We start from the raw sequence: 26,500 nt of genomic DNA on the forward strand, positions 1-26,500 counted from the left end.
TGGAGGCATACAGCCACTAGGTGGTAATCTACAAAACAGTGTCAGCGGTTACGGCTTTGACCAGCGGATATAATGGGACTTGGGATGTGCGCCAAACGCTGGCTCCGTTATGCAGCAGATCCAGCTGTGCCGCCCATAGGTGCCGCCGTCATCAGAAAAGGACGTCGCTTTACGTGACGCTTCAGAGTAAGGCCGTCTCATGTCTCAGATCAGCATTCCTCGCTCCTCATTCCTAACAAAGAGCATGGATACCAAGAGGTGAAGCTCAGTAGAACGCCCCATAGCAACAGACTTTTTTTTTTTTCTTTATTGGTCATACTCACATTGCCAGAGATAAACGGAGGGTGGGGGGGTTACATGCGCAAATAAAATAATCCCAATTAAAGATTACATGAAATCATAAAGTGCAGGAGAGAAAACAAAATATACAATATGTTTCTGGTAGGCCAACACAAAATCATTTCAAAAACATGGAAACAAAGAAAATAATTCTAGAGTCTTTATGGCTTTCTTGTTTTCAGATTGAGTAATTGTATTAATGTATTGTTTGATTTCCTTTTCAAGACGGTAAGTACATGGTATTTGATTACTGAATTTCCGGTTATGGATATGAGCTTTGGCTAAAAATAATATTAAATTAATTATGTAATATTGGTCTATTTGGGGGGATGGGACTGAAAAGAAACCAAACAATACATTTCGATACTCCAAAGCAAAATTGTTGTCAATATGCTGACGGATGAAGGTAGTGACATTGTTCCAAAAAATCTGCAGGTGGGGACATGACCAGAAGAGGTGGTAAAGATCTTCTGGAGCCTGTTTACAGAAGGAGCAGAATTAGTTTATGTCTTTTTTATATCTTTGCATAAATAGATTGGAGGGATAGATTCGGTGGATGAGTTAGCAACAGACTCGCCCATAGTTTCGTCCTACCGCCGCCATTTTGGACTGTCAGCAGACCGCAGCAGACCCGCTTGCATACAAAAACACACAAACAAACTGAAGTATAGGCCTATCGCTATTAATTATGCTTACAATGCTACCCACCTCGTGATAGCTTGGTGACAGCTGCTTTTTCACGTTTTTGTAAAGCAAAATATAGACTTTAAAAAAAAAACGAAACGAAGAAAAACGGCCTAGATGGCATCTCTACATATTACATCCACTTATGAGAAGATTAACTTAATTACTCCTTCAAAATCACCCCATAAGCCAATCTACTAAAAAAAAAAAAAAAGAAAAAAAAAGAAGAAACACATTAATGGCGACGTCACATAGTCAGGAATAAAGATTTATTTACAGTTTGTACAGTACGGGGACAGTAATAATAATAATAATAATAATAATAATATATGCTATTTTAATATGATATATTTTAATGCTAAAGCAGTAATCAGTTCTGACATAAATGGTCCAAGAGGCCATATATATATATGTATAGGCTATACATAACAAAACAAAACTGGCATATTAAATTAATATTAAAACACTTTAAAACTTACACCTCAGGAGTTCTTACCTGTCGGGATCCTTCGGGAAACGGTGGAAGGCCAGGTGCGGGGTGTTCCACTGATAGTTGTTGCAGTTAATTGCACTACACTGTTTTCTTTTACTTTTTGTCTCCTCTCTCCTTGACATCTTGCATGTTGTCTGGGCGCAACAGTCCAAGCTCAACAGTCCAAAATGGCGGCAGCGCCCCTAGTGGCTGTTGGCAAAAATTCAACGGAGCTTCGCCTCTTGGTATCCATGCTCTTTGCTCCTAACTCCTGACTCCTTAAATGTTTTCCTAAGTGGGTGGGACTAAACAGTTAGATAAGGTGGCTAGATAAGGTGGTTAGCAGTAATTTTAAGGGACTTGGGATGTAGCCAGAAACAGGAAAAACAGGAACTGCTCCACACCTTTGGTGACATCTCAGCCATTTTATTTATTCAACACTGCCATCTATGGGAGTTACAACCTGTCTCATTCTCCAGTGGTGTATAAGGAACTTATTGAAAGGACAGCTCTTTGAGATATAGCAATTCTATTTAAATGAGGTCTCACAGACACAAATATAAAATCATAAAAGACAAATAAACAACATTACATGAAAAACATACACTATAAACACACAGATATAGACAGCTTGTCACCCTCTCTTACCCATCTTCATCTGTTGTACAGAAAGAATCAAATACAATGACCCAGACAAAAGCCTAAACATATTTAAAGATGAAAAAATAAAGATCTCCAAAGCAGAAGAAAAAGATTAAAGATCTCCGAATAAAAGGAAAATTATTCCAGTAGAATGGAGCTTTGTTTTCAAAAGGAGCATTGCAACCTTCGAGAGACTGTCCGTTCATAAAGGTTAGGACCTTAGGGTGTCTTGAGCTATGCTTGTTGGTAAGTGATTCTGACTGGATTTGATTCTTTAAAGGGACAGTCCACCCCCACTGAACAAGATAACATTAAAGCTCAGCTGAAAAGGACACCATTAATGTTTACATTTTGTGCTGTCACAAGCAAAAGCCTTTCGTCTATGAGTACATGCACGCTTCCTTCTGTGTGGTAATACGGTTGGTGGGTGCATTTTTGTAGAAGGAAAATACTTCCTACATGAAACTGCTCATAGCAAGGTCAGTGGGTTATCTTGAGTAACTTGTTATGGTTTATGGAAGGAGACATTGCTGTTGAGCTTTTCAAATATACTTTTTTGGTGCTTTAAGCTTGAAGTGTACACATGACATTTTAAAATACAGGATCTACAGTATATCAGAATCTCTCAAATAAACAAAGGTAATAAAATAAATATTGGTTGGTTCACAGTTGTTTTTTTTTGCCCTGAGTCTGCTCTAAAAAAACAGTTGGTATCTATACATACATTGAAAAAGGTCCTCCTGCTGTTCTTACTGGCCATTTTCTGCATTTCATTTTGTTTCCCTGCTGTTTATTTATTTAATTTTGTCTTGCTAACTGTAAGCTGCTAACTGGTCAAACTTTTGCTGATGATCAAGTCAGTTGTGTGATTAATCCTTTCCATCAGGTCAACCTATGTGTGCTTGACTCCAGATCCAGATACATACAATGGTGACAAAGCAGGCCAAAATAAAGACAAGGTACAAGCCGAACAGGAAACGGTCAATGACTGCCCCAATCATTTGCCATTCCTGCGAGGCACTGTTCCCCTGGAAGTGTTTTTCTATCTGGAGGCGGATGGCCATGAGATCTTTGCTCAGCTTCCTCAGTTGATCCAGGGCTGGCACCGGAGGGGTGTTCGCTGGAGGTGTATTACCAGAGACGCTCGGAAGATCTCTTGAAGAGATGGTGATGGGACTCATTGCTGTACATATAAAAAAAAAAAAAAAAAGAAAGAAAAAAAGATAAGATTAGAGTGAGAGCGTTGTATATGGTGTGTCACATCTATCTATCAAGTGATACTGTGATACACAGCGTGAGTGAAACATTTTTTAAAAGTCAGCATTAATACTAATTCTGATAATTAAAATATAAACAGTCAATCTGCTTTTGACTTTATGTAAATACATAATGTAACAAAGGTTACATTATTGTAACCCTAGCTCTATTAGAACAGGCATAGCCCTCTAGTGGACTTTATGGGTAACACTCTCCTACAGTCATGGGGACCCATTCTCCCACCAAATTCTGCATGAACTTAGCCTGCCAATCAGAACATGCCTACCTGAGTACATGCGGAGACCACAGTGTGTAAGGCAAAACCACAATGCTGTCTGCCATCCAGCCCTCTTAAGTGAGTGGCATAGGAGCGACAATCTCACACAGGCTCTGCCCTCTACTGTGGGTACAGTGGGTGGAGCCCGATAAATGAACACCCTGTTGCGACATAACATCAACCCAGTCACACTGGTCCTGAGTGTCTAAAGGTTACTTGCTGTAGCCCACCTACTTTTTTATAACCTAGGCTGCTGCAGTGGCGAATAGGGGACTCTGGTCTACCCAGGTGGTGGGCAGCTGAACTGGGTGGAGCCATGGCCTAACCTTGCAGGGGTTGAAAGACAAGCAATAAACACTCTACACACATTTTCCGGGTCATCAAGGAGCATGAAACATGTTGGTTTATCACATCCAGAGGGGAGTCAGGTGCTCTCTCACCAGTCCTGTGTTGTTCTGGTGAGCACAGATCCTAAAAAGGAGCCCGTCATGACCAAGAGACAGAACTGATTGAACAGGCAGGGCGTAGAACATGTGGCTGCCGTATATGTCCTTGACACTCACCCCAGTGAAAAAGGCCACCGACACTACCATACCACATGTGGAGTGTGTGCCGATCACAGCGGGAGGGTCCCTGTCTGCCTGCAGGCTTGGGAGAATGCCATCTAGCAAGGTGTTTATTGGATAGGGCCTTACCAGCCACACCATCACCAAAGCACACAAACAGCTGTTCAGTGCGGCTGATGGAGGCCATGCCATGCCATGTAATGCCATGCCATGCCATGTAATATGCCAACACACAAATTGGGCAGAGTAGATGCAATTTCGCTTCCCTGACCCTCTCATGGTGTGGAAGACAAAAAAGCATCCAACCACATATCTTTCATCTGTGGAAAGAGCTGGTCAGTGGACAAATCACTGATTGCTAAAGAACAGTGGATGGCAGACGGCATTGTGGTACTGCCTTATATACCGTGGGCTCTTTAAGTATTTGGATAGGCATGTTCTGATTGGCCAGCTACCAGCTAATTCAGTGGGTGAAAGCAATGGAAGTATTACCTCTAGAGTCCAGTAGAGGGCGGCACCCGATAGAATGCTTGAGTTTGCAGCATATATCGCTATTGTGTTTTTGCTTTTGGAAAGCATAGAAAAAAACACACTATCCTCAACACTCTGATTACAATAAATGTAGTGACAGAAATATCAATGATAAAGAAATAATGATGATGTTACTGTACCTCCAGCAGGTGGGTGAAGAGAGACTGTAACGCGGTTGCTCTTCTTTATTGGAGGGACACAAACGATAACAGCTAGATATCGTAGCACAAGGACACTGAGCCATCTAGGTGCTGCACTGTACTGGCTGGAGCTGAACTGGATATTAGTGATTAACACTGTCTCCAACAGGCTGGCCACCATCAGAGCAAGACTGACTGAGAAGAAGACATCTGCAGAGAACAATAAAAACAGGAATTGTTAAGAAATAGAAAATTTTATTCAATTTCAGTTGTAGTTGGTTAAACTAAATCTCCTAGGTGTTACTCATGAGAGGTGTTGCATTTCCAGTGACAGGCAGCAAGTCATTCATGATGAGCAGGAAAACGGTGTAGCCCAGGATGAGGGTCATCTTAAAGGAGGACCGATCCACACTGTGGGGAGGCAGCAGGAAGCTGAAGAGGTCCACTGTGATGAGGAAGCAGCTGGGGATCAGGAGGTTCACCACATAGAGGAGTGGCCTACGTCTCAAAATGATCTTGGAATGAGGCAAAAGCACAAAGCTTCAGGTTATAGTAAGACTTTACAATGTCAGTCTAATTACCATTAATAAATGAGACAGTTGCCAGGAATATTGAGCCCTGAAAACAACTTTTGTTTGTTGGTGGCCTGTCAGGCCTTTGGTGCTCCCCAGGGATCCGTCCTCGGCCCCCCTTTTTTCATTCCATTCCATACCCGGAAAAAACCTGAGCTGACACAGGGAGAACATGCAAACTCTGCACAGAAGGGTTCCCCCACCCTGGGCTTTAACCACTACATTACCGTGCCACCCCAATATATATATATATATATATATATATATATATGCACTTGTTTTTTAATATATATATATCATGTAGTTCATTCTGTCTTATTTTGTTATTCAGCTCCCTTGTTACTTACTCTACCTACGTGTGAGTAATGACGAGTAACACTTTCTTTGATCATGATGCCTGGTGTATAACCCCCTGGTTTATCAGTGAAGTGTATAAACTACTCTGCAGATTGAAATCTCTACAAACAGTGACAAACAGAGTGACAGTTGACTCATATGAACAAGTCCAACAAGAGTGGAATGCTCATTATCAGGTCCTTGACATATACGTACATCTTGTGCATGAATTATCTTTACTGGGCTGCATTTTTACAAACTATGATAATCTGGTCACATCTCTTACTGCATCCAGGCACCATCTTACTCCTTACTTGCAGGTCTCGTACTCAGTGGACTTAAGTTACATTTAGTAATTAATATTGTTCCTTTGTCAGTGTGACACTGACACTACCTGCCACTCTTATCTGGCATACTGACTTGACTGGCTTGAAAACAACACATGGGCTTTACAAGTTTCATTGGGATTGTCTATTTCTATAACAAATGACTTCTTCCTCTGAATTTCATCTGAATAACTCTGAAAATGAATTATGTTAAAAAACTGATAGAAATTCCACATACAGTTTCTTTAGGATCCAGTAATGTTAAGTTGATAAATATCAGTAGTCATCATGTGAATACAGAATAAAAGCTTACATGGTATTTGACCCCAGTGCTGCTTCCATTGGTCATCTTCAGGTTAATTGGAGCTGATTTGATATCTACAAGCTCCCACTCCCCTTTGATCTGCATCACTTGTCTGGACTCCTCCAGGATCTCTGCAGCTGTGGTGCTCTGAATCATCCTTACGTCTGCAGCTGGAATAAAATCACAGGAAAGTTTGTCCTTATTAGATGCCCAGTCTGTGTGAAGTGTTGCTTGTGGTGCACATGAGTAGAGCAAAGTTGTCAACAATGTGAGTTCATGGAGGTTCAGGCCTTGAAGATATTCAAATTAATATATTTAATCCTACTTTTTTTGACAAATAAAAAATGCATGATTACTGGAGTTTAGATTTTATTTTGTTGTTTTTGGTTTTTGGGCAGACTTACCAACGTGCAGATATGGTTTAAAGGTCAGCGAGCAGTTTTGGATATCAAAGGGGAAAGTGTAGATTACAAATTTGCAGGTGGCGACCACTCTGATGGGTTTATCATCATATACATGACCTGTGTTGTATAAGTAGACAGAGGAAGTTTGGGGAGATTCGTCCTCGTGCACGCTGGAAAAAACAAAAAACAAACAAATGAAAAAACTTTAATTGCACATACATAGTTCAAAGCTGACTCTTTCCCTTGGTTTCTGTAGTCAATAATTAATTTAATCAACAAATTTTTAAAATTGGGCACAGTTCTTGTTTTTGCTGTTTCTAAAATGGTGGCTAGGAGATGAGGTCTATTGATGATGTGATTCCTTTTGTTTTCTAATGCATGCTAAACAAGTTTACAGAACATTGAACATTATTTTTACTTACAACTCTCGGATTTGGACGTCTGGGATCCAAAGCTTTTCTCGAGGGACAGAGACTCTAGTAGTTCCACATTCCTCCTCATCCCAGCTCAGTCCCTCTATATCCCACTCCTACAGTACGTTAATCAGAACAACACTGATGTAATGTGCAGATTAGAATCAACCATTTTGATAAATAATAATAATATAATAAACTTCATTTATATAGCACCTTTCAAAACACAGTTAAAAAGTGCTGTACAATAAAACTAAACACAATTAAAACATGTGAAGAGTAAAACATATAATATGTCATAAAATGTCATCTAGTAAAAGATAAAACAAAGAAGGCCAAAGCTAAAATCAGGATAATAAATGGGCATTAAAATCAATAAGATATCGATAAAACAGACTCAGCTCAGATAAAGTCAGGATATGCTTTCCGATAGAAGTACATTTTTAGGAGAGACTTAAACGAAGCCAGTGACTCAGATGGCCTTATATCCTCGGGTAGGTCATTCCAGAGCCTCGGGGCCCTGGTGGCAAAAGCTTTGTCCCCTTTGGTCTTCAGTCTGGACTTTGGGACAAGCAGAAGACCTCTGCCCGTGGATCGCAAACCACGTTAAGGTTCATAAGGGACTAACAGGTCCAAAATGGAGTCTGGAGCCAGGTCATGAGGAGCCTTAAAAGTAATTAATAAGATTTTAAAATCAATCCTAAAAGAAACAGGGAGCTAATGTAAAGAGGCTAAAACTGGTGTGATGTGGTTGTTCTACTTGGTTTTGGTTAAGAACCTTGCAGCTGAGTTCTGTACAATCTCATTGTTGCAAGGCTTTTTGGTTTAAAAAGGCAGGAATAAAGGCTGTTGCAATAATCAAAACGTGAAGAGATAAAAAAAAACATGTGTAATAGTTTCTATATCTCTAAAAGTTAAAATAGGTCTTATTTTAGCAATATTTCAACTTAGTGCCATGTTGTTCAAAACATAAATAACTATCGGACATGACGCCAAGATTTCTTGCAACAGGCTTCATGTGCTGAGACAGGTAACCAGTAGACGGCAGTATCTGCTTCGTGATATGCTGGGACCCATTTACAAGGATTTCTGTTTTTATCACAATGGAGCTGAAGAAAATTTAACACCATCCATTTTTTTTTTTAATGAACTGAGGGTCCAGAGGGCTACACCTACACCGTCCTATTAGAACTAGGGTTACAATATTGTTATTTTCACACCCCCACCCCTGAAACTATGCAAAACTTAATTAAAATGCCTTGTCCCAATTAAAGGCTGAGTCCCTTTTACTAGCCCATTGTGGCTACACATTTTGGCATATATACGCCTGTCTCAGTTAGCCGCCTGATATTCCTTTAGACTGTAAGGGTCCTCAGATGTGTTGGTATGCTGGTTGCCGTAATCCCCAAGTGCTGTAACTCTCTCTGATGCGCTGTCTGTCAGAGCTAGATCAAATGAATAATTCATAACTGATTTATTATCTGAAGTCTAATTTTTATGCAAGTAATATTCATACTGATTTAAATAAACAATTTGATTGTACTTCCCATGTACTGTCCCATATAGACACCTGTCCCAAATATAGACCTGGTGATTTCAGTGATTTACGGAAATAATAGCCGGGATATAAATCGAAGATATTCAGTATATTTGTGACCTGTTTTTATGATTGTACATCTTCAGCAGTAATCAATGAGCTTGGGGCTTAGTGACACAGACAGTTTGGATTGTTTTATGGCACATTATATAATATCAACAGCCTTATCCCTTAGGCGAGAGAAATATGACGAGTTCCTTTCCAAATTTTCTAACGAAAACACATAAAAAACAGACCGTCAGTTTGGACTTTTTAAATTTCTTGAAGATACTTTCTCTGTTTAATGTGGCCTCTTATTGTGCTTATTGTTAAACAAAATGTAGACACATTTTTGAATTTACTCCTCTTTTGTTAGTGCTTTGAAAACTTACCAGGACTTGCAAAATGAACATTGTCAAGGCCTGGGTTTTTTCATTCTAGGAACAAGACATATATTTACTATAAATAAAATTCACTGACGATATAATTAGTTGAGAAAGTTATGCACGTTTGTGTGTCAGCATTAATAGACTCACCAATTCTAAAATTCCCACCACAGTGATAGTGATGGATACATTCAGTGTATCTGAAAAGCGTTTTACAGGTCGCAGTAGTTTTCTAGGAAATAGTTCTCTCTCAAGTGCATCAAACAAGGATTCAGGACTTGGGCTGGTACAGTTCAATGCTGCAACAAAACCTGAGTTCAAATACAGAAAGAACAAATCTTAGCTCATGTTTATAATAAATGTATTTAGTCATTCATTTACTTTATTTCTACATTTCTTTTATTAACATAAATATCAACATGACAGAAACAAAACAATAAACACAGAACAAAAACAATACATAAGTCACTGAAAGAGACCAAAAATACAAAATCAAGCCCATACACCCTGATAACACAAACACACAGTGTATATCATTACAACACATATCAGCAAAAAATAAAATAAAATAAATAAATAAAAAAAACAGAACATTGATATAATAATTACAATCAAAATAATGATAATTACAACAACAATAAGAAGAATGATAATAATAACAATACTACTACTACTTATACCACCACTAAAAATAAAAAAGACAGGTTTGATCATACTTAGTACAGATACATTACATTATTATATGGACAGTACTGATATTACAACAAGCAATTACCTTAACCTACACTGAATTTAATTTCTTCTGCTAGGCACCTTTAGATCAAAGCAATGACAAAAGACAGACTTTGATGTTGTCTCGGAGTAGCATGGAATCATGGGAGTTATTTTCTTTATTGTTAAACAACCACCATTGCTGATGAAAATCTATCTGACATGACTCGGGCAGAAATCTTGCTTATGGATGAGGAAATGTATCAAACTTTTATTCATTCATTCATTGTCATTTTAATGAAATAACCATGACTAACGTAAAGTTAACTTGCTAACTTACCATTAGCGTTAGATGAGTTGACTATACCATTGAGCTTCTGTAGTTAACATTATTGTTGGATAGCCCAGCTCTGTTATCCTTGGTGAAATCAGTCATTCTGAAAATAACTTTATGTTGAACAGTGTTTCCCACAGAATTAGACTCTATTTGCGGTTGTAGCTGATTGAAGGGGGGACACAGACCTTCAGTTAGGGCCCTGTAGCAACTTGAACTTTAACCAGCACAAATGCAGCACCCGTGGTTTGATCACAGGATTTATGACTCTTAGTCTTGACATATGATGAACCTCCCTTGTTTTTACTTGCTACAGTAACTTACTGGTTTCTGTTTTAAGGGAAGTTGTTCATTGATTCAGTAAGATCATACTTCCCACAGGCTTTAAGTCTTTTTGATAAGAATGTGATTTAAGGTTTTAGATTCTCAGAACTTTAAATTGTCTTCCTTTGCTTTTTCACCAACAGTACAAATTCCCCAAACACCTCATGACAGTATTCATGAATGTGCCGCAAAGCTGTTATAAAACTCACATGCAGTCGTAGGTGCAATGTATGTTTAAAATTCAAGGCAACCATCATTATGAAATACAGCCAAGCGTCTGCCAGCATGCAGACATCTTTCTCTTGCTAATTCAGTAGATAGTCAGTGTTCTTTTTTTCTTACCGTGAAGCAATGAAAAGCTGATGAAAATGAGCCCGAGTGTCTTTATCTCTATCATCTTGTCTGTGTCAGCTCAACTGCTGTCACAACTTGTCCCACTAATCTCCTTTGAAGACGGCTTTTTACACACACACACACGTCTTGTTTGTCAAACTAATCAAACAGAGCTGACTCCTGCATGGCTGCATGCAGGGTGTTGGAAATAATGACGTCAATAAACTAAGCTTGCATGTGAGGTCTGAAAATTTTTTGATTTCCCCTGATCTAAATATGTGCATTTTATGATGTGTGGAAAGCAAAAATTGGACAACCGTAGCCATAAAACTATGTTGGTGAGTGGCAGCATAAATGATCTGTCACTACAATCTGGAAATACAGAAGAGGCTAAAATGGTCATGAAACATCTAAAAATGAATGTGGACAATGTTTAATTTTAGTGTCTGAGTAAAGGGAAATTCACACTACGGACAACATTAAAATCCAATCTGTCTCACCCTCTGTGACTCAAATTTGTCTCTCCTTCCAAACTGTATTAAAAATAATTATAAATACAATTATGCACACCTTCTTTATTTAGTTTTTGTGTCTATTTTTGAATTATAGAAATGAATCTCAAACAGTACTACATAAACGTAATCAAAATGTGTGTTATTGGTAATAAGCCTGTCTGTTATTATTATTTATTTATTCCACTGAACTCCTTGGCATAGTTTTTTTTATTTTTTTGGTTTTTAAATGTTTACTCATCTATTTATGTGTCTACATGTTATTGTATGTTATAGTCAGAGTTGGGTAAGGGTTACTTTAAAAGTAATCAAAGTAGGCTACTTTACTGCGTTACTTTTTTTTTAAAGTAACCAGTTACTTTACTGCGTTACTCCCTGAGAAAAGTAACTCAAGCACTTTTAAAGTACTTTTGAGTATTCTACATTTCCTATTGGGCAATGGACCACAGGGCGCTAAGCCTACATTTTTTGTCTCCAAAATTAAAGTTATGGACCACTTGCCCTTCACTGAGATCCAATTCTCCCATCACAGCCGTCACTTTGACCAGTAGAAACACAGAACGATCTGCTGCCGTAGACAACTGTATGACAACAACACCCCAGCATTTTTAATATTTCCTCTAGGGATGTTACCACACAGAGTAAAAGGCGGAAATGATGGTGTGAAACAGCAGAAGCACTTTGTCAACCCGCTGAGTACTGTCATTAGAATCAAGCTAGCAAACAATGTTATTTCTTCATAATGGAGATGGACATAAAGTAATAACATTAACCAATAGCGGCGGGGCTTTTACTCACCACAACTGCAGAGGCTCCCAACTTCATGTGAAACAAACTACATTATAGACGGTCCGTTATTTATTAATCCCTCTGTGTGTTCATATATTTAACGTTACTTTTTATCCGCTCCATTGTCTTTATAAAGTTAACATAACATTTCAAACTCAAGACTTCTTGAATTTCTTTCAAATTAAAAGCCCCTTATAACCTCGGCTGAGAGAATCCCTCCATTTTCTAAATAGGCTTTTATTGTGAAACATTTGTAGGAACTTGTTGTGGAGGATACAGTAGCTTGAATGTTTGCGTATGGTACAAATGGAGCTCCTGACATCTGCTGACGCTTTTTAGGTGACTACAACAACATTTCGGCTGGCATATGAACAGACAGTGACTCAAAAAGTAATAAAGATAGGACAAGAATAACCTGATGACATCACACACGTCGTGAAAGACAACCGGGGATAATTGGTGAGTACCATCGTGTAGTGTGTCATGTCTGTCGGGCAAGTCACGGCACGATTTTATGACTTCACAATCGTGTAATGTGACATAGTGACTTTCAGAACGGGCAGAAAAGTCGTGTAGTGTGTACCAGGCAAAATGCAAGTCCTGAGTCTGACCTGTCTGTCAGCGAGTCCTCCTCCACCTTTTCTTAGTCTCCACTGTAGACAATAGCAGCATTTCTTCTACCACGTAGCGAGCCACAAGCTTCGTGGCTTCTTTTGGACTGATAGGTTTAACGTTATCTCTGTTATTAGAACCAAAAGACAGTCGTTGCTGTTTCGGAGCTGAAGGACCAGTGTTCTAAAAGTAACGGAAGTAACTGATGGCTTGTTTGAAAATGTACTCAAGAATTGGATTACTCAAACAGCAAACTAACGCGTTAGGTTACTCGTTACTGCAAAAAGTAATCAAAGTACTCTAACGCATTACTTTGTAACGCGTTATACCCAACTCTGGTTATAGTATGTGTGCAAGGCAAGCTGTTCAGATAAATAGCCCCGAGTGGGATTAATAAAGTTGTCTGAATCTGAATCTGTTAAACAGTAATTTATTTATACAATACTACTAGGCTATATTGAAGCATTATAATTATCATAAGTGCTATGTCATAGGCAACTGGACTTGCTTGAGTTTCTTGGAGATGTCTCGCCTCTCATCCAAGAGACTTCTTCAGTTCTTACAAACTGATGAAGAGTTTGTTTTTAAATTAAGCTTAAAGGTAAATTCCAAACCACTGTTATTATCAAAGGTGATATATATCTCTGTGAAAAGGACATTGTTTGAATTGGATCAGTTTTGATTTGTGTTGAACAGCACACGGACATAACGCTAATCCTGTCCTGGACACATGGGGAGGTACCTTTCTCTCCCATCTCAACCACCTTGTCTCTTCCTTTATCTCTCAGTCTCCTCATCTTGTCCTCTGTCTCTTCCCTTCCAACACATGGCCCGCTACGATAATCTTCACTTAAAGTAAAAAAAACTATAGGGGTAAAAGTTGAACTACAGTAACTAGCTGGCTTCATTATGGAAAACCACTTGCGTGACAGCACAGAAGCTGTTCGTCAAATAAACTCCAGCAGCCCACTGGCAACATTCTCTAGTCACGCTTCTTTCACACTTAACAAGGATTTACCTACCTGACCTGCTTCCTCAAGTTGTTGACATAATCAATGAACCACTATGTTAGGTAAAGATTTTGCAGTAACGACCATTTTTGTTTGTCGGACACATTAGAGATGATTTTTGTAACTGTATTATATATTGACATGAATATTAGATGCAAAGGAAGGACAGATTATGTCTCTCTTGTGTCTTACTTTTGCATATTTCAGGAAAAGTCCTGGACTTCTCTTGCTCATGGCCTCAGGGAAAAAAGCAAATAGAAAAACTATAAGTGAACGTGTGAGCAAGTTTGTACAGGCTTTCAGACACCTACAGGGCAGAGTGATTTTCACACGGAAATTCCATCCATCCATCCATCCATCCGTCCATCCTCACTCCGACCTCATCACATATCGACATTTGTTCATGGACTTTCCACTTCCAGCTACAACGTGAAAGGTACCCTGGGTGTTTGTTGTTGACGTTCTGGGACGCCGGGTCACGTGCTGCGTGTTACATACATTGTCTTCTTTCAAAATAAACTTATGTTTTCACAGGAAATTTACCATTTACATACTGTCCCTTTCAAAATACATGCACAATGTCAGTACAACAATGCAGACTGACATTTTTTTCCCTTCAACAACTAATGCACGTGGTTGAATTTAGGAACAAAGAACTGGGTTTTCTCCCGGGTGAAAGTTGGTGTTTGCTGGACCCTTCCACCACCACTCCAACCTACCCTACTCAGACTTCGCCGCCTTCACTTTCATTCTTGTCATGTCATCTTCCCCTGCCGCCGCCGAGCACTATTAAACTATAACAGTGACCAGCCAGGAATCATGCCGATGTTCAAGGACAGCTTTTTTAATCAGTCTCTTATGCCACAAGTCACTGCCTAAGTGCCAGATTTTGTTGACTTCAGAATGAGACCCTCCTCCCAGCAACATTTCTGGAGCTCTTCCTGGGGCATGCCAAGTTGTTCCCAGCCCAGATATATAATCCCTCAATCAGGCTCTCAGTCAACCCTGAAGTACCCTTCTGGTTTGATGTGCCCCCAGAAGGACACCCTAGGGGGAGGCACTTAGAGGCCATCCTGATCAGATGCCTGACCACCTTAACTGGTGGACTTCTGAGACGCTTTTAGTGACTTACTGCTCAGATGGAACTCATTCAGTGGTTCCTCTGGCAGCAGCACAGCGTCTCTTCTCTCTCGCCGTGTGCACACAGGAGTCGGTGTCATCGAGTGATTTTGTCAGAAACCTTTGGTAATGTCAACCTATGTGACACATGCGGCTAAAAAAGGAGATGAGAAATGGCAGAGCATAAAGATGCAGGTGGAAAAAATAACAACTCAATCATTTAGGATTTTGCTAAAATAGAAGAAATCACCTGTTTATATATATTTATATATATATATATATATACATATATATATCTACTAATATTGTATACAGAATCTGAATCTGAGTTACTGTTAATAATTAATTATTTTGCTGAAATTTTATTTTCTTAAAGTAATATTTTTTTTTTTTTACTAAATTGTCATATCATCAAGAATATTGTTATTGTGCAAATACATACCCTGAAGTATTGTGAAATTATTTTAGGGCCATATGAATTTCAATTCAATTCAAATCTATTTATGAAGCCCAATATCACAAATCACAATTTGCCTCAGAGGGCTTTAGAACATACCACATCCCTCTGTCCTCAGACCCTCACAACAAATAAGAAAAAGCCCCCCCCCCCCCCCCCCCCCCCCCAAAAAAAAAAACAAAAACATTTCAGCCAACTGATAAGTTGGTAAAGTTCCTTTTTGTTTATTATCAACTGACAAGGAATATGAAAATACATGTTAAATAAAAATTTAAACATCATTATCACCACCAAGAAAGTGGGGAAGGAGGAGTCAGGATGGAGTAATATAAAGAAACAATAGCAGACAAACACTGTGAGATGGTATTTTCCCCATATTTCATGGTTCATATACTTTTTACATACATTTTACAACACCTTAATCACTATGACAGTGGAGTTTCCTCCCTCACCTGTTTGAAAAGCAAATACAAGTCAAGACTGCAGCCTGAGGCTGATATGGCCCTCTGCCTGACAACCTCCATCTGGCTGGTTTAATATGCGGTGCAACTTTATACAACATATAAAGTCCATGCTCCATTTCTCTTTCAGCTTATCAGGGTCTTTGGCCTAAAATGTTGAAGATCCCTGATTTAAACCATAAACTGGTATGTGATTACTGACGAGTATCCCAAACATCCCACAGCTTTATCACATCCAGAATGTGGTCATTACATCAAGTCTGTGTAATAACCAGTTTAAATGTAGATGTGACTTGAGGGTCTTTGGCTGAACCCAGACGTGTTAGCAGCTCTGACTCCGGCCAGCTCCTCAGATAGGAGATGCAAAGCCCTAATAGGGGCATCAGAGCAATACCCCAGTAGGGGTAGTAGGGTCTCGCTGAGTGGATCATCCCATTGTGGTGATGGCTACAGCAGCTTCTACATCTGTTACTTGTAGGTGACAACCAACTTTCCAACACTTTAATTTGCTGTATTCAGGATGCCTTCCCAATTCTCAAGCCTTGTCAGTGTTTAATAGCTGTGAACTAGCAGTCAAATTAGTGCTCTGTTGGGGTGTTAAACACTGCATTAAATCAACCTACATATGCGTTACTCTTTATCCAGATGGCTAAGATGGTGATAAAGCAGACCATGATGAAGACAATGTACAAACCAAACAGCAGACGGTCAATGACTAATGCGATCATTTGCCATTCCTGTAATGTACTGTTCTCCTGGAAGTGTTTGTCCATCTGAAGGCGGATGGCCCCGAGATCTCTGCTCAGCCTCCTCAGTTCCTCCAGGATGGGATCTGGAGGGGGGTTCACTGGCAGACCAGGCATGCTCTGAAAATCGCTTGAGGAGATGATGCTAGTATTCATTGCTGGATATGGGGAAAAAAAAAAAAATCAAGATTAGAGTACGATGATTACCATGACTTTTGGTGTCATGGTAAAGGGAACACTTGTGAGATTTGTTAAGATGTGTAAATATCAGTATATGTGTTATACGTGAAGAGTAAATGAAGATGGCACACAGTACAAATGAAACATTTTGAGGTTTGCCTTAAAAAAAGCATTTTCAGGATGAGTATCCCTTTGGAATGATGCAGCAGCAGCAGCTCTAAACCTCTATCAAATCATAGTACAATATGTGAACATTAACTCTGCAAAGGCTGATTCTGATAAAGTGAAGCAGAACAATATTAGAGAGGTTTTAGTACAGAAAATACAGGCGAGCTCTCCAAAATTGGACCATGTTTGCATGTGATTTTTGTCATGTACAATCCTATCTTTCATTTTTTGTTTCTGTAAATCCCTACTGATATTTAGGATATACACATACAACTGTCCGTTTTGTTTTTTTCTTCCATTTCCCACTCCAAACTGACCAATATACACCTACTACATTTGAACCTGAGTTTCTATTCTGAGCTTTGGAGGCCCGTATCTCCGTGACGGCTTGGCCGATTTGAGTGATTGACACCTTGTTTGATTTGTTAGAGCCAATAGAATGACACTATACCCACCAAAACGAGATTGACAGCACTGTAAGACGAATCAGAGTCAGCAGAGCGCGTTGTGGGGTGATGTCAGCTGCTGTGAGTGGTCATTGTTTTGGTTCCCCAGGAACAAGTTTTTCTGCCCGGACTCATTTGAATGACGGACCACATCTGGTAATACGGGAATGAAGCGTGAATCAACGGCAGAATGCACTTTTAACAGCAAAAATAATAAGGTAAGAGACATATTACAAATGTATTTTGGCGAAAAGATTTCTGTTGTCGTTGTTCTTTGGCCTGTAGCTCTCTGATGGTTTTTGGTAGAGTGCTTTGGTGCATACGTGTGGAAACAGTCTCAGCTTTCATTTGAGATGAACGGCGTGTGTTTTGAATAACATGTGGTCAAGTTAGAGCCCGACATCACTATATTCTTCGTGATCAGTGTATTGTTACACACTGTGCTTGCAAAGTCGCTCTCAATAACAATTAATATCATTAGAACTTTGTTTGAATTGCATATAAAATAATGATCTTAAAATAAATGATGATGTCACTGTACCTGTAGCAGGTTGGTGAAGGGAGACTGTGACGCGGTTGCTCTTCTTTTTTGGAGGGAGACAAACAATAACAGCTAGATATCGTAGCACAAGGACACTGAGCCAGTGAGGCACCTTGCTGTTCTTGCTGGAGCTGAACTGGATGTTGGTGATAAACACTGTCTCCAACAGGCTGGCCACCATCAGAGCCAGACTGACTGAGAATAAAACATCTGCAGGAAACCAACAGAAAAAGGGTGAAAAGACATAAAGAGACACTTTTCATTCAAACTTAATCAAGGGTGTAAGTGATTTCACATAGCACACTCATGCAGTTAGAGAACTAGGGTTATGGCCATAATATTAAGGTCTCTTTCAAGTATTTTCTCAATATCTTGTGATGTGGATATATGGAGATTGCATACTACATGTGCCAGGGTTGGCTCAGTAATTTCCTATTTATAGAGCCTTACAAAAATGTGAGGTGAGGCTGAAAGCACATACATGTAGGTGCTAATTTACTAGGAACACCTAGCTAAAACTAATGCAGGTTTTGGTAAACTGTTTTAGAGAGATGGTTCAATTCTATGGTCATTTTGGAGGATGTATTAATGGTGCTGTTGAACTGCATTGCATTAGACAGAGGGGTGCTTTTGTTATTTAGCCTACCCTCATTTATATAAATGGTATTGACAAAATATCATCCACATGAATAAACCAAACAACAGAAACACCTGTCCCCTCTGATTTGAATGGTTGAAATTACATCCTGACTGAGCAAATTTATAGGCAGCAATGGCATCTGGTCCAAATGTAAAAGAAATAGCATGGCCTTCAGCTCAACAAGAGCTGTTGCTGGCTAATTTAAATCTACTTATACTGTACGACAGGTGTCACTCACTCATTAGAGGTGTTATATTTCCAGTGGTTGGCAGCAGGTCGTTCATGATGAGCAGGAAAACGGTGTAGCCCAGGATGAGGGTCATCTTAAAGGAGGAGCGGTCCACATTTTGGGGAGGCAGCAGGAAGCTGAAGAGGTCCAATGTGATGAGGAAGCAGCTGGGCAACAGGAGGTTTACCACATAGAGGATTGGCCTACGTCTCAAAATGATCTTGGGATGAAAAACAAGTACAAAGGCTCAAGGTTTTAGTGAGACTTTACAATAGTGAAATGAGACCTTTGCTGAGAACAGAAAACACTTCCACCACCCCCTATAAAACTTCTTGTGTTGTGATTTCTAAGGCTTTTTTTTTTTTGGTGGTCACTCAGACCTTTGGTGCTCCCCAAGGATCAGTAATCAGTTCCCATTTGTTCTCTGTTTATATGCTTCCACTATGAAAATTTTTCCACTGAAAGGACATCCATTACATTAAAATCTTAAAAATTAAACAAAGAAAGAAAAAACAAAACAAAACAACTTTCATCTTGGCAGATTTTGTTTTACTGCTTTACTTTTTAGTGTATCCTATCACTTTGACCTTTCCAAAAATAATTGTATAAATAGTAAAAATTCACATAGAAATTCTACACCTGGTTTCTTAATGTGTCACAATTAAAAAGTGATGTTAAACAGATAAATAATTCATCATGTGAATACACAATAAAATAAAATAGCTTACATAATATTTGATCTCAGAGTAACTTCCAGCAGTGATTTCAAGGGTAGTTTGAGCTTGTTCGATATCTACCAGCTCCCACTCTCCTCTGGTCTGCATCACTTGTCTGGACTCCTCAAGGATCTCTGCAGCTGTGAGCTTTTCAATCATCTTTATGTCTTCAGCTGGAATAAAATAAAATAAAAGTTTGTCCATGATAGATGCCCAGTCTGTGTGAAATGTATCTTGTGGTATCCTGTACATGAATAGAGCAAAGCTGTGTTCACAAAAGTTCAAGCCTGGAGATATTTAAAGTAATGAATTTAATCCTTCTGAAATTTCATTTGACTCTTGTGTAAAGTATTCAGGTATCATTATTGAAAATGTATAATTAGTGCAAAAAAAAATTAATTAAACTCTTAAACTTAAAAGTGACATTTTTCATTGTACTCCAAGTACAAACCTGCCAGAATTATAATGGTTATGGGGACCAAATCTCAGCAGGGAAAGCGGCAAAGTAAAAAGTGATCAAAGATCATAGATTTGAAAAACTTTACTCACCTTACTTTACACCAAATCATTTTTGTCTAATTAGTCATTTTATTACACTATCGACTGATCTTGGTCCTGTTTTATATGAATATGGGATTTGGAAGAGAGGCTAAAAAACTGTCTAAAAAGCTGCTGGAAACACTGACGTGTTGCTACATAAAGCAGCTGTGAACATAGCAATGACTCATTTAATCACAACCTTTTTTGTTGTTGTTGGTCCAGAACAGTAGTCTGCAGCTCTTCAGCTTAAATATTATATCACCTTACAAACGTTCACATGATACATATAAAACATACAAACGTAGCATATTATCTTTGCAGAGATATACAGTGCCAACATTTTCTTCTACCGACTGAGCTGTGTTTTTCGGCAGACTTACCAAAGTGTAAAAATGGTCCAAAGGTCAGCGAGCAGTTTTGTATGTCGAAGGGGAAAGTGTAGATTACTAATTGGCAAAAGCTGACCGCTGTTAGTGGCCTATCATCATAGACACGACCTGTATTGTATAAATAGACGTAGGGAGTTTGGGGAGATTTGTCCTCATCAACGCTGGAAAAGAATAAAATAGAAAAAAGAAAAATTTAAATTACACGTTAAAGTAATTAATTTTCCACTCAGGTGACGCAGATAGTTTCTCTAACTCATAAAACACAAAATATTTAAAACTGGGCACAATTCTTGTTTGTGTTGTTACCATATTTATAATCAAGCCAATTATATTAATAGATAGGATAATAGAAAAGATAAATTACTACCCAAAGTAATTACCCAAATTAGTACCCAAAACAGCACAACAGCTATAAAGTCAGAAAAAAGTGCTGCAAGATAGGGGATAAGGTCCACTGATGGTGTGATTCCTTTTGTTTTTTCAAGATAAACAAGTTTACTTTCAAGTTATTTTTACTTATTGTCATCGCATATTTAAAGTGTGCTTGTTTCAGTTTGACCACGTCACTATTTGTATAACCATTTCCATATATTTTGCACTTTTACTGTTTTAAATTCAAGAGTTTGTTTGTATGTTGGCATTCTATCTGCTTTGTATGACATATTTTAATCTTGAAAGCTCTTAAGCCCTGTTTCCACCAAGCAGTACAGTATGGTACAGGTCAGTTCAGTTTGGTACACTTTTTTTTTCCATTTCCACTGTGAAAAATTGTGGATGGTACCAAAGGAACCGTTCTGTACCGTCCCCATTTTTGGTCCCCCCTCTGTTGGGGTACCTACTGTAGCGCACAGATCTGGTACTAAGAGGTGGAGCTGTGAACACTGCAGTCCGTCGATTGGTCAATAGCAGACGGTCACTCTGCTCAGGGCTGAGCAGTGGCTGGTTTTAAAGCTCATGTAACCAATGTTCATACCATGGAGAGTTTATTAATAGACTGTAACTATAAAATGAAAGAATGTCTTGCTGCCTCTCGCAGCAGCTGCTGTTGGATCAAAAAAATAACTTAATATACTGGGCTGAATGCTGGCGACTTTTAAGGTGGAACATTAACTTGAAATGTTACTCACTGCATGAGTTAACGACATTAATCCATCAACACACCTTAAATTCCACTGCAACAACTTTGACCATTACTTTAATTTGTATATGACATAGACTTTTAGTAATGAGTGGATCTTCAAGCATTTATATTACTTTTGACAGGGGTGGTATATAGCCTAATCCTCACTCCGGGAAAAAAGAAAGCATCATGGAGCGTCGTTCCTGTGGGGTCAGGCAACTCTAAACCCCCGAGCTTGCCTTAGGGGGTGATCACACAGAAATGAGATGCTAGAGACGCGGATGCTTCAAAGACGCTTGAAACGCTGGAAGCACTTATTCAGTGCGCACTAGCTACTGCCGTCTGATGCTCAAAAAAGTTGAAAATAATTTAACTTTTCAGCGCCTACGCGCATCTAAAAAGAAGCGTCTAAAAAGACCCGAAAAAACGGCCGTCTAAAAAGACGCTTGAATGCCGGTCAGACGCGCCGTTTCATAGGAAAACAATGGTTTTACTGGAGTTGCGTTTCTAGCGTTTCATCTCGGTGTGATCCCTCCCTTAGAAGGACTAAATGCACAAACTTGCTGTTTTCAAATATCCCATGGAGAGAGACTCTCACTGCAACCTGTTTTATATTGTTCTGAAAATGTGGGCGAGCAGCCTCATTCTGTGGACGAGTTGCAGACTTCCCTCTGTGTCACCGGTAATGAGGAAATACAGCAAGTGCTGAACAGAGCAGTGAGTGACAACAACCCCGCCCACATTTAAGAGTACTGTTTGCGGTGGAAATATTAGGGTCTATGTACCATGCCTGAAGGGTTACTTTTGGTCCCAAAGGTACCATACCGAAAGTGTTTGGTGGAAACGGGGCTTTTGTGCTAAGGTTTAAAAAGTCCCATATAAATATATTGATTTTCTTCTTCTTCTTCTTCTTCTTCTTCTTCTCCTTTATCTTCTTCTCCTTCTTATTCTCATTATTATCAGAGGCTACTAAACATAGTTTTAACTTACAGCTCTGAGATGATGATGTCTGGGACCCAAAGCTTTTCTCGAGGGACAGAGATTCTTGTAGCTCCACATTCCTTCTCATCCCAGCTCAGACCTGCTATATCCCACTCCTGCAGAGTGAACAACAACCATTTTAACTGTGTCACTTCATACTTGATATACTTTGATTTAAATGATAAGTCTGGCATTCTATAGTGTATTACTGTCAATAAATACCAGGGAAAGACCACAACAAACAATATATGGATCCTATTAACAAATATTTTCAGTGTCGTCAAAGGCTGAAATGTCTTCTTCCTCTTTGCCATATAGAGCCAAAGTGAAACTGGAACTTCTGGGTTTTGTTTCAGTCATAAAAATAGAGATAACCCTCTATAGCATGGCTTTTTATTTTTTGGGGAGAAGAAAAGTAACTTTTTTGGGTGTTTTGGAGGTCTCTGAAAATATATCGATCATGAAATTTGACCCCACTTCAACCCCCTGAACCAGATTTTGGTTTGTTGCCTCAGGGTACTACTACGTGGCTTTTTTGTTGTACCTGATGGGCACCTTGGTACTTTTGTTCAGCCATAATCATCCAGTGGGCTGTAGCATCCAGATCAAGGCCTGGAACTGGAGCAGCAGGTCCTTTTCTCCTCCTCTCGTCATACTAGCCAGCAACGGAGGAACTGGGATGACCTTTCTTGCACTCCAGACTCTTTCCACTTCTGCGAAGGCCTTCAGCGGTGTGTGATTTAAAGGTATACACATACTCATTTGTTCCTTCTTCTTCTTCATATCATTGCCTCCACAATGTCTTTGGTAGAGCAGCCAGGTGGTCAAGATGATCATATCCAGGAAACAGAACAGAAGCAGTGGTACCACTTCTTTGATCTGATTTTGGTTTGGTACAGTGCATTCAGGGAGTGGAGCAGATCCACCCCACCCATATTCTTGTTGTATTTTGTCAGAACCCCCCAGTTCCTCATTTGCTGGCGAGTATGAGCAGAAGAGGAGAAAATGACCTGTTGCTTGTTTTCAGCTGTAACCAGTGGACTTGGTGCTGAGTGATACAGATAATAGGAAAACTGTAAAGTATTGAAACATGATGCATTGTTGGATGGCAAAATACTGGTTTGAGGAAAGCTGCAAGGTCGATGTGTTCATTCATAAGATCAACATTTTTGGTAAATAATTTTGTAAATAGCCTTTATTGTGTAGGGAGTTTGAGTTTTCTAGGTTTTTCCTATGTTTTCTTGTTCCCCTGTATGTTCGTTTGTGGGATATATGACACATGATGCACAGGCTCATGTCAAGAAACACACCCACAGCTGATTAATTCCCTCACACCTGTGCCCATCATGCCAACATTAAAGGACGTCTCTTTTTCATCAGTGTCCGACGCCGCAAGTCACTGCCCAAGTGCTGGATTTCCATGCCTTTGGAGTGAGACCAGGTTGTTTAAATAGCTTAGTATTGTATGCACCATAAAAGGGTATGTTTATAGACAGAACCTTTGGCCGCTCTACACATTATTTTCATGAAAGACATTTTAAATTGTCACAGTAGGAAAAGCACAGGTGTAATTAATCAAATTAATTCTGGCTGAAATCCATTTCGCTACTTCAATTTCAGGTTCCTGCAATTGTGCATGCTAGTTCCCTGGAACAGCTGAATAGAGCAGCATTATTTTTACTTTTCTTTTGATTTTAAAGATGAAACGCTTCACATTTCTTTTAAGATATCTTTTTCTCTTTTTTGTCAGTGCTCTGAAAACTTACCAGGACTTGCCATAGGAATGTTGTCAAGGACTGGGCCTTTTCATTCTAGGAATGAGACACATGATTCTTAATGACAAACAAAATTCACTAACCGTCATTAAAATTTTTTGCATGTTTATGTGCAAGCATGAATATATTTTGTACAACCCATGAACTCACCACTCCTAGAATTCCCTCTAAAGTCACTTCGATAGATACGTTCAGTGTATCGGAAAAACTTTTTACAGGTTTTATTAGTTTTTTAGAAAATAAGTCCTTTTCAAGTGCATCAAACAAGGCTGCTGGAGTTGGGCTGGTGCAGTTCAAAGCTGCAACAAAACCTGAGTTAAGAAACAGAAACAAAAAAAGAATCTAAATTAATGAGAAAGCCCAAATTGATGTACGTATTTGCAGTTCTTTGAATGCTGTACAGAATAAAGTAAGACCTCATAAACCGTTCAACAAAATGTTTCATAACAACTACATGGTTCATACATTAATCCACTTCAAATTCAAGGCAACTATCATAATTTTAAACACTACTATGTCGTTTCCCTCTTGCTTACTGAATATAGAGTGAGCAAAGACACAAACATGTACTCAGATTTGTTTGTTTTTCAACTTTGCTTGTAATTTCTTACAGCAAATCTTAAAAGTTAAAGTTTCTTAAAGGATTACCAATGAAATTTGTTTCCAACAGCTTTTAACAGATCATCTTCCACTAATCTTTTCTTGTATTGTAAATTTATCATTATAGATAGTCAAAATTCTTTCTTTCTTACCGTGAAGCAGTGAAAAGCAGATGGAGATGAGCCCAATTGTCTTCACCTCTGTCATCTTGTCTGTGTCAGCTCAAGCATTTACCCTTCTCCACCAATTCCAAAGCAAAATGCCAAGAGTCAGATGAAGTGGTGTACCTTGTTTTTGAGTGGCCCAACTTAACTCACAACTAGATTATTTGCATGCATGTCCTGTTTGTCAAAATAACAGTGCTGCCACATCAAAGAAAAGGGATTAAACAATGAGTTTGTTCTTGCAAGAAAAAGTTAATGTATGCTGCCCCAAACAAAGCAGCAATGAATGAAATTCCCTACAGTGTATATCTATGCAATCTAATCAGCTGTTTATAAACTTCTGCTCTGCACTCATTTAGATAAACCTTTATTTAATCAGGCAAATACTGTTGAGATAGAGATCTCATTTTCAATGGAGACCTGAGAATATAAATAACAACATAAAACAACCAATTTAAAAAGTACAATATAGCACCAGTCGTCTGCTGAAGAATTTGTTATTCATCAGTTCTGGAGATCTCTGCCCGCAGACAAGTTAGAGTCAACTGAAGAGGGTAAGGGTGGTTCCTTTACATTTTAACTGTGTCTTGGTTTGCAGCATACAATAAGCGTAACATTTTCGACCACCTGACACAAACTCTACAATGTGGTCATCGCCTCCTCTGTCCCCATTAATCTCGTCTGTAAGCTCCCCTAAAAAGGAACTTGTCTCTGGAACCCAGTCTCCTGCCTTTGAGATGAAAACCACACTGTCTGTCCGAATACATACACCTCTCCCCTAACTTGTCCATCAGGTCATACAGCATAAGTCGTACGTATGCTGTAGTCATTGTGCCAATAAAGATGTTGATGTTACTAGTTTTAGCCGTCACTGAGCAAGAGCCACGTCATTAGATACAAACGAAAATTGTCTAACGTCATAGAGGTTGCTAAACATGTAGCAGACAAATTGTTCAGGATCAGCCACAAGCTTGCATGTGGGTAGAAGGAGTTGAGTTTCCTCAGCAGATGGATCCTTTGGTTTGCTTGCTTTACAATGCTGTCAGTGTTTTCACTGAATTTTAGTTGTGAGTCAAACACAGTGCCCAAGTATTTGTACGTTTGTACTATTTGTACCTCTTCACCATGGATAGTGCTTGGTTTGGGGTCGACACTGGATTTCCTGAAATCTATGATCATTTCTTTGGTTTTTGACACATTTAGGTCGAGGAAGCTATCATCACACCAACTGACAAATTCAGGGAGGGCACAACCGTGATTTGATTGGTGGCCCTGAAGAAGAGACAGTAAGACTGTGTCATCTGAAAACTTGACAAGACAGCTGTTTTCTTGAGAGGATCTGCAGCTGTCTGTGTAAAGAATAAAAAGCAGGGGAGAA

The 26,500-nt window shown here is 39.1% G+C and overlaps 2 protein-coding genes across 3 annotated transcripts; both read right to left on the bottom strand.

Moving 5' to 3' along the window:
• Positions 1–1,507: 1,507 nt before the first annotated feature.
• Positions 1,508–11,005, bottom strand: LOC117254297 (5-hydroxytryptamine receptor 3A-like). 2 transcript variants are annotated; one of them, XM_033622473.2, is made up of 9 exons: positions 10,937–11,005; positions 9,376–9,536; positions 9,232–9,276; positions 7,273–7,379; positions 6,851–7,020; positions 6,456–6,616; positions 5,213–5,423; positions 4,909–5,118; positions 1,508–3,320 (listed from the first exon to the last, which is right to left on the bottom strand). In XM_033622473.2, the coding sequence occupies exons 1-9, from the start codon at positions 10,989–10,991 to the stop codon at positions 3,025–3,027; spliced, it is 1,416 nt and encodes a 471-aa protein (XP_033478364.1). In that variant the 5' UTR covers positions 10,992–11,005; the 3' UTR covers positions 1,508–3,024. The 2 variants fall into 2 exon arrangements, with proteins under 2 accessions (XP_033478364.1, XP_078024965.1); XM_078168839.1 differs by lacking the exon at positions 9,232–9,276.
• Positions 11,006–16,501: 5,496 nt separating this feature from the next.
• On the bottom strand, positions 16,502–25,165 carry LOC117254044 (5-hydroxytryptamine receptor 3A-like). Its single transcript, XM_078169122.1, has 9 exons — positions 25,111–25,165; positions 24,509–24,669; positions 24,350–24,394; positions 22,593–22,699; positions 20,474–20,643; positions 19,566–19,726; positions 18,847–19,057; positions 17,969–18,178; positions 16,502–16,806 (listed from the first exon to the last, which is right to left on the bottom strand). Exons 1-9 carry the CDS (start codon positions 25,163–25,165, stop codon positions 16,502–16,504), a joined length of 1,425 nt encoding a protein of 474 aa, XP_078025248.1.
• Positions 25,166–26,500: the final 1,335 nt, after the last annotated feature.

The sequence above is a fragment of the Epinephelus lanceolatus genome, chromosome 6 (assembly GCF_041903045.1).
Source record: "Epinephelus lanceolatus isolate andai-2023 chromosome 6, ASM4190304v1, whole genome shotgun sequence".
Taxonomy (NCBI): domain Eukaryota; kingdom Metazoa; phylum Chordata; class Actinopteri; order Perciformes; family Serranidae; genus Epinephelus; species Epinephelus lanceolatus.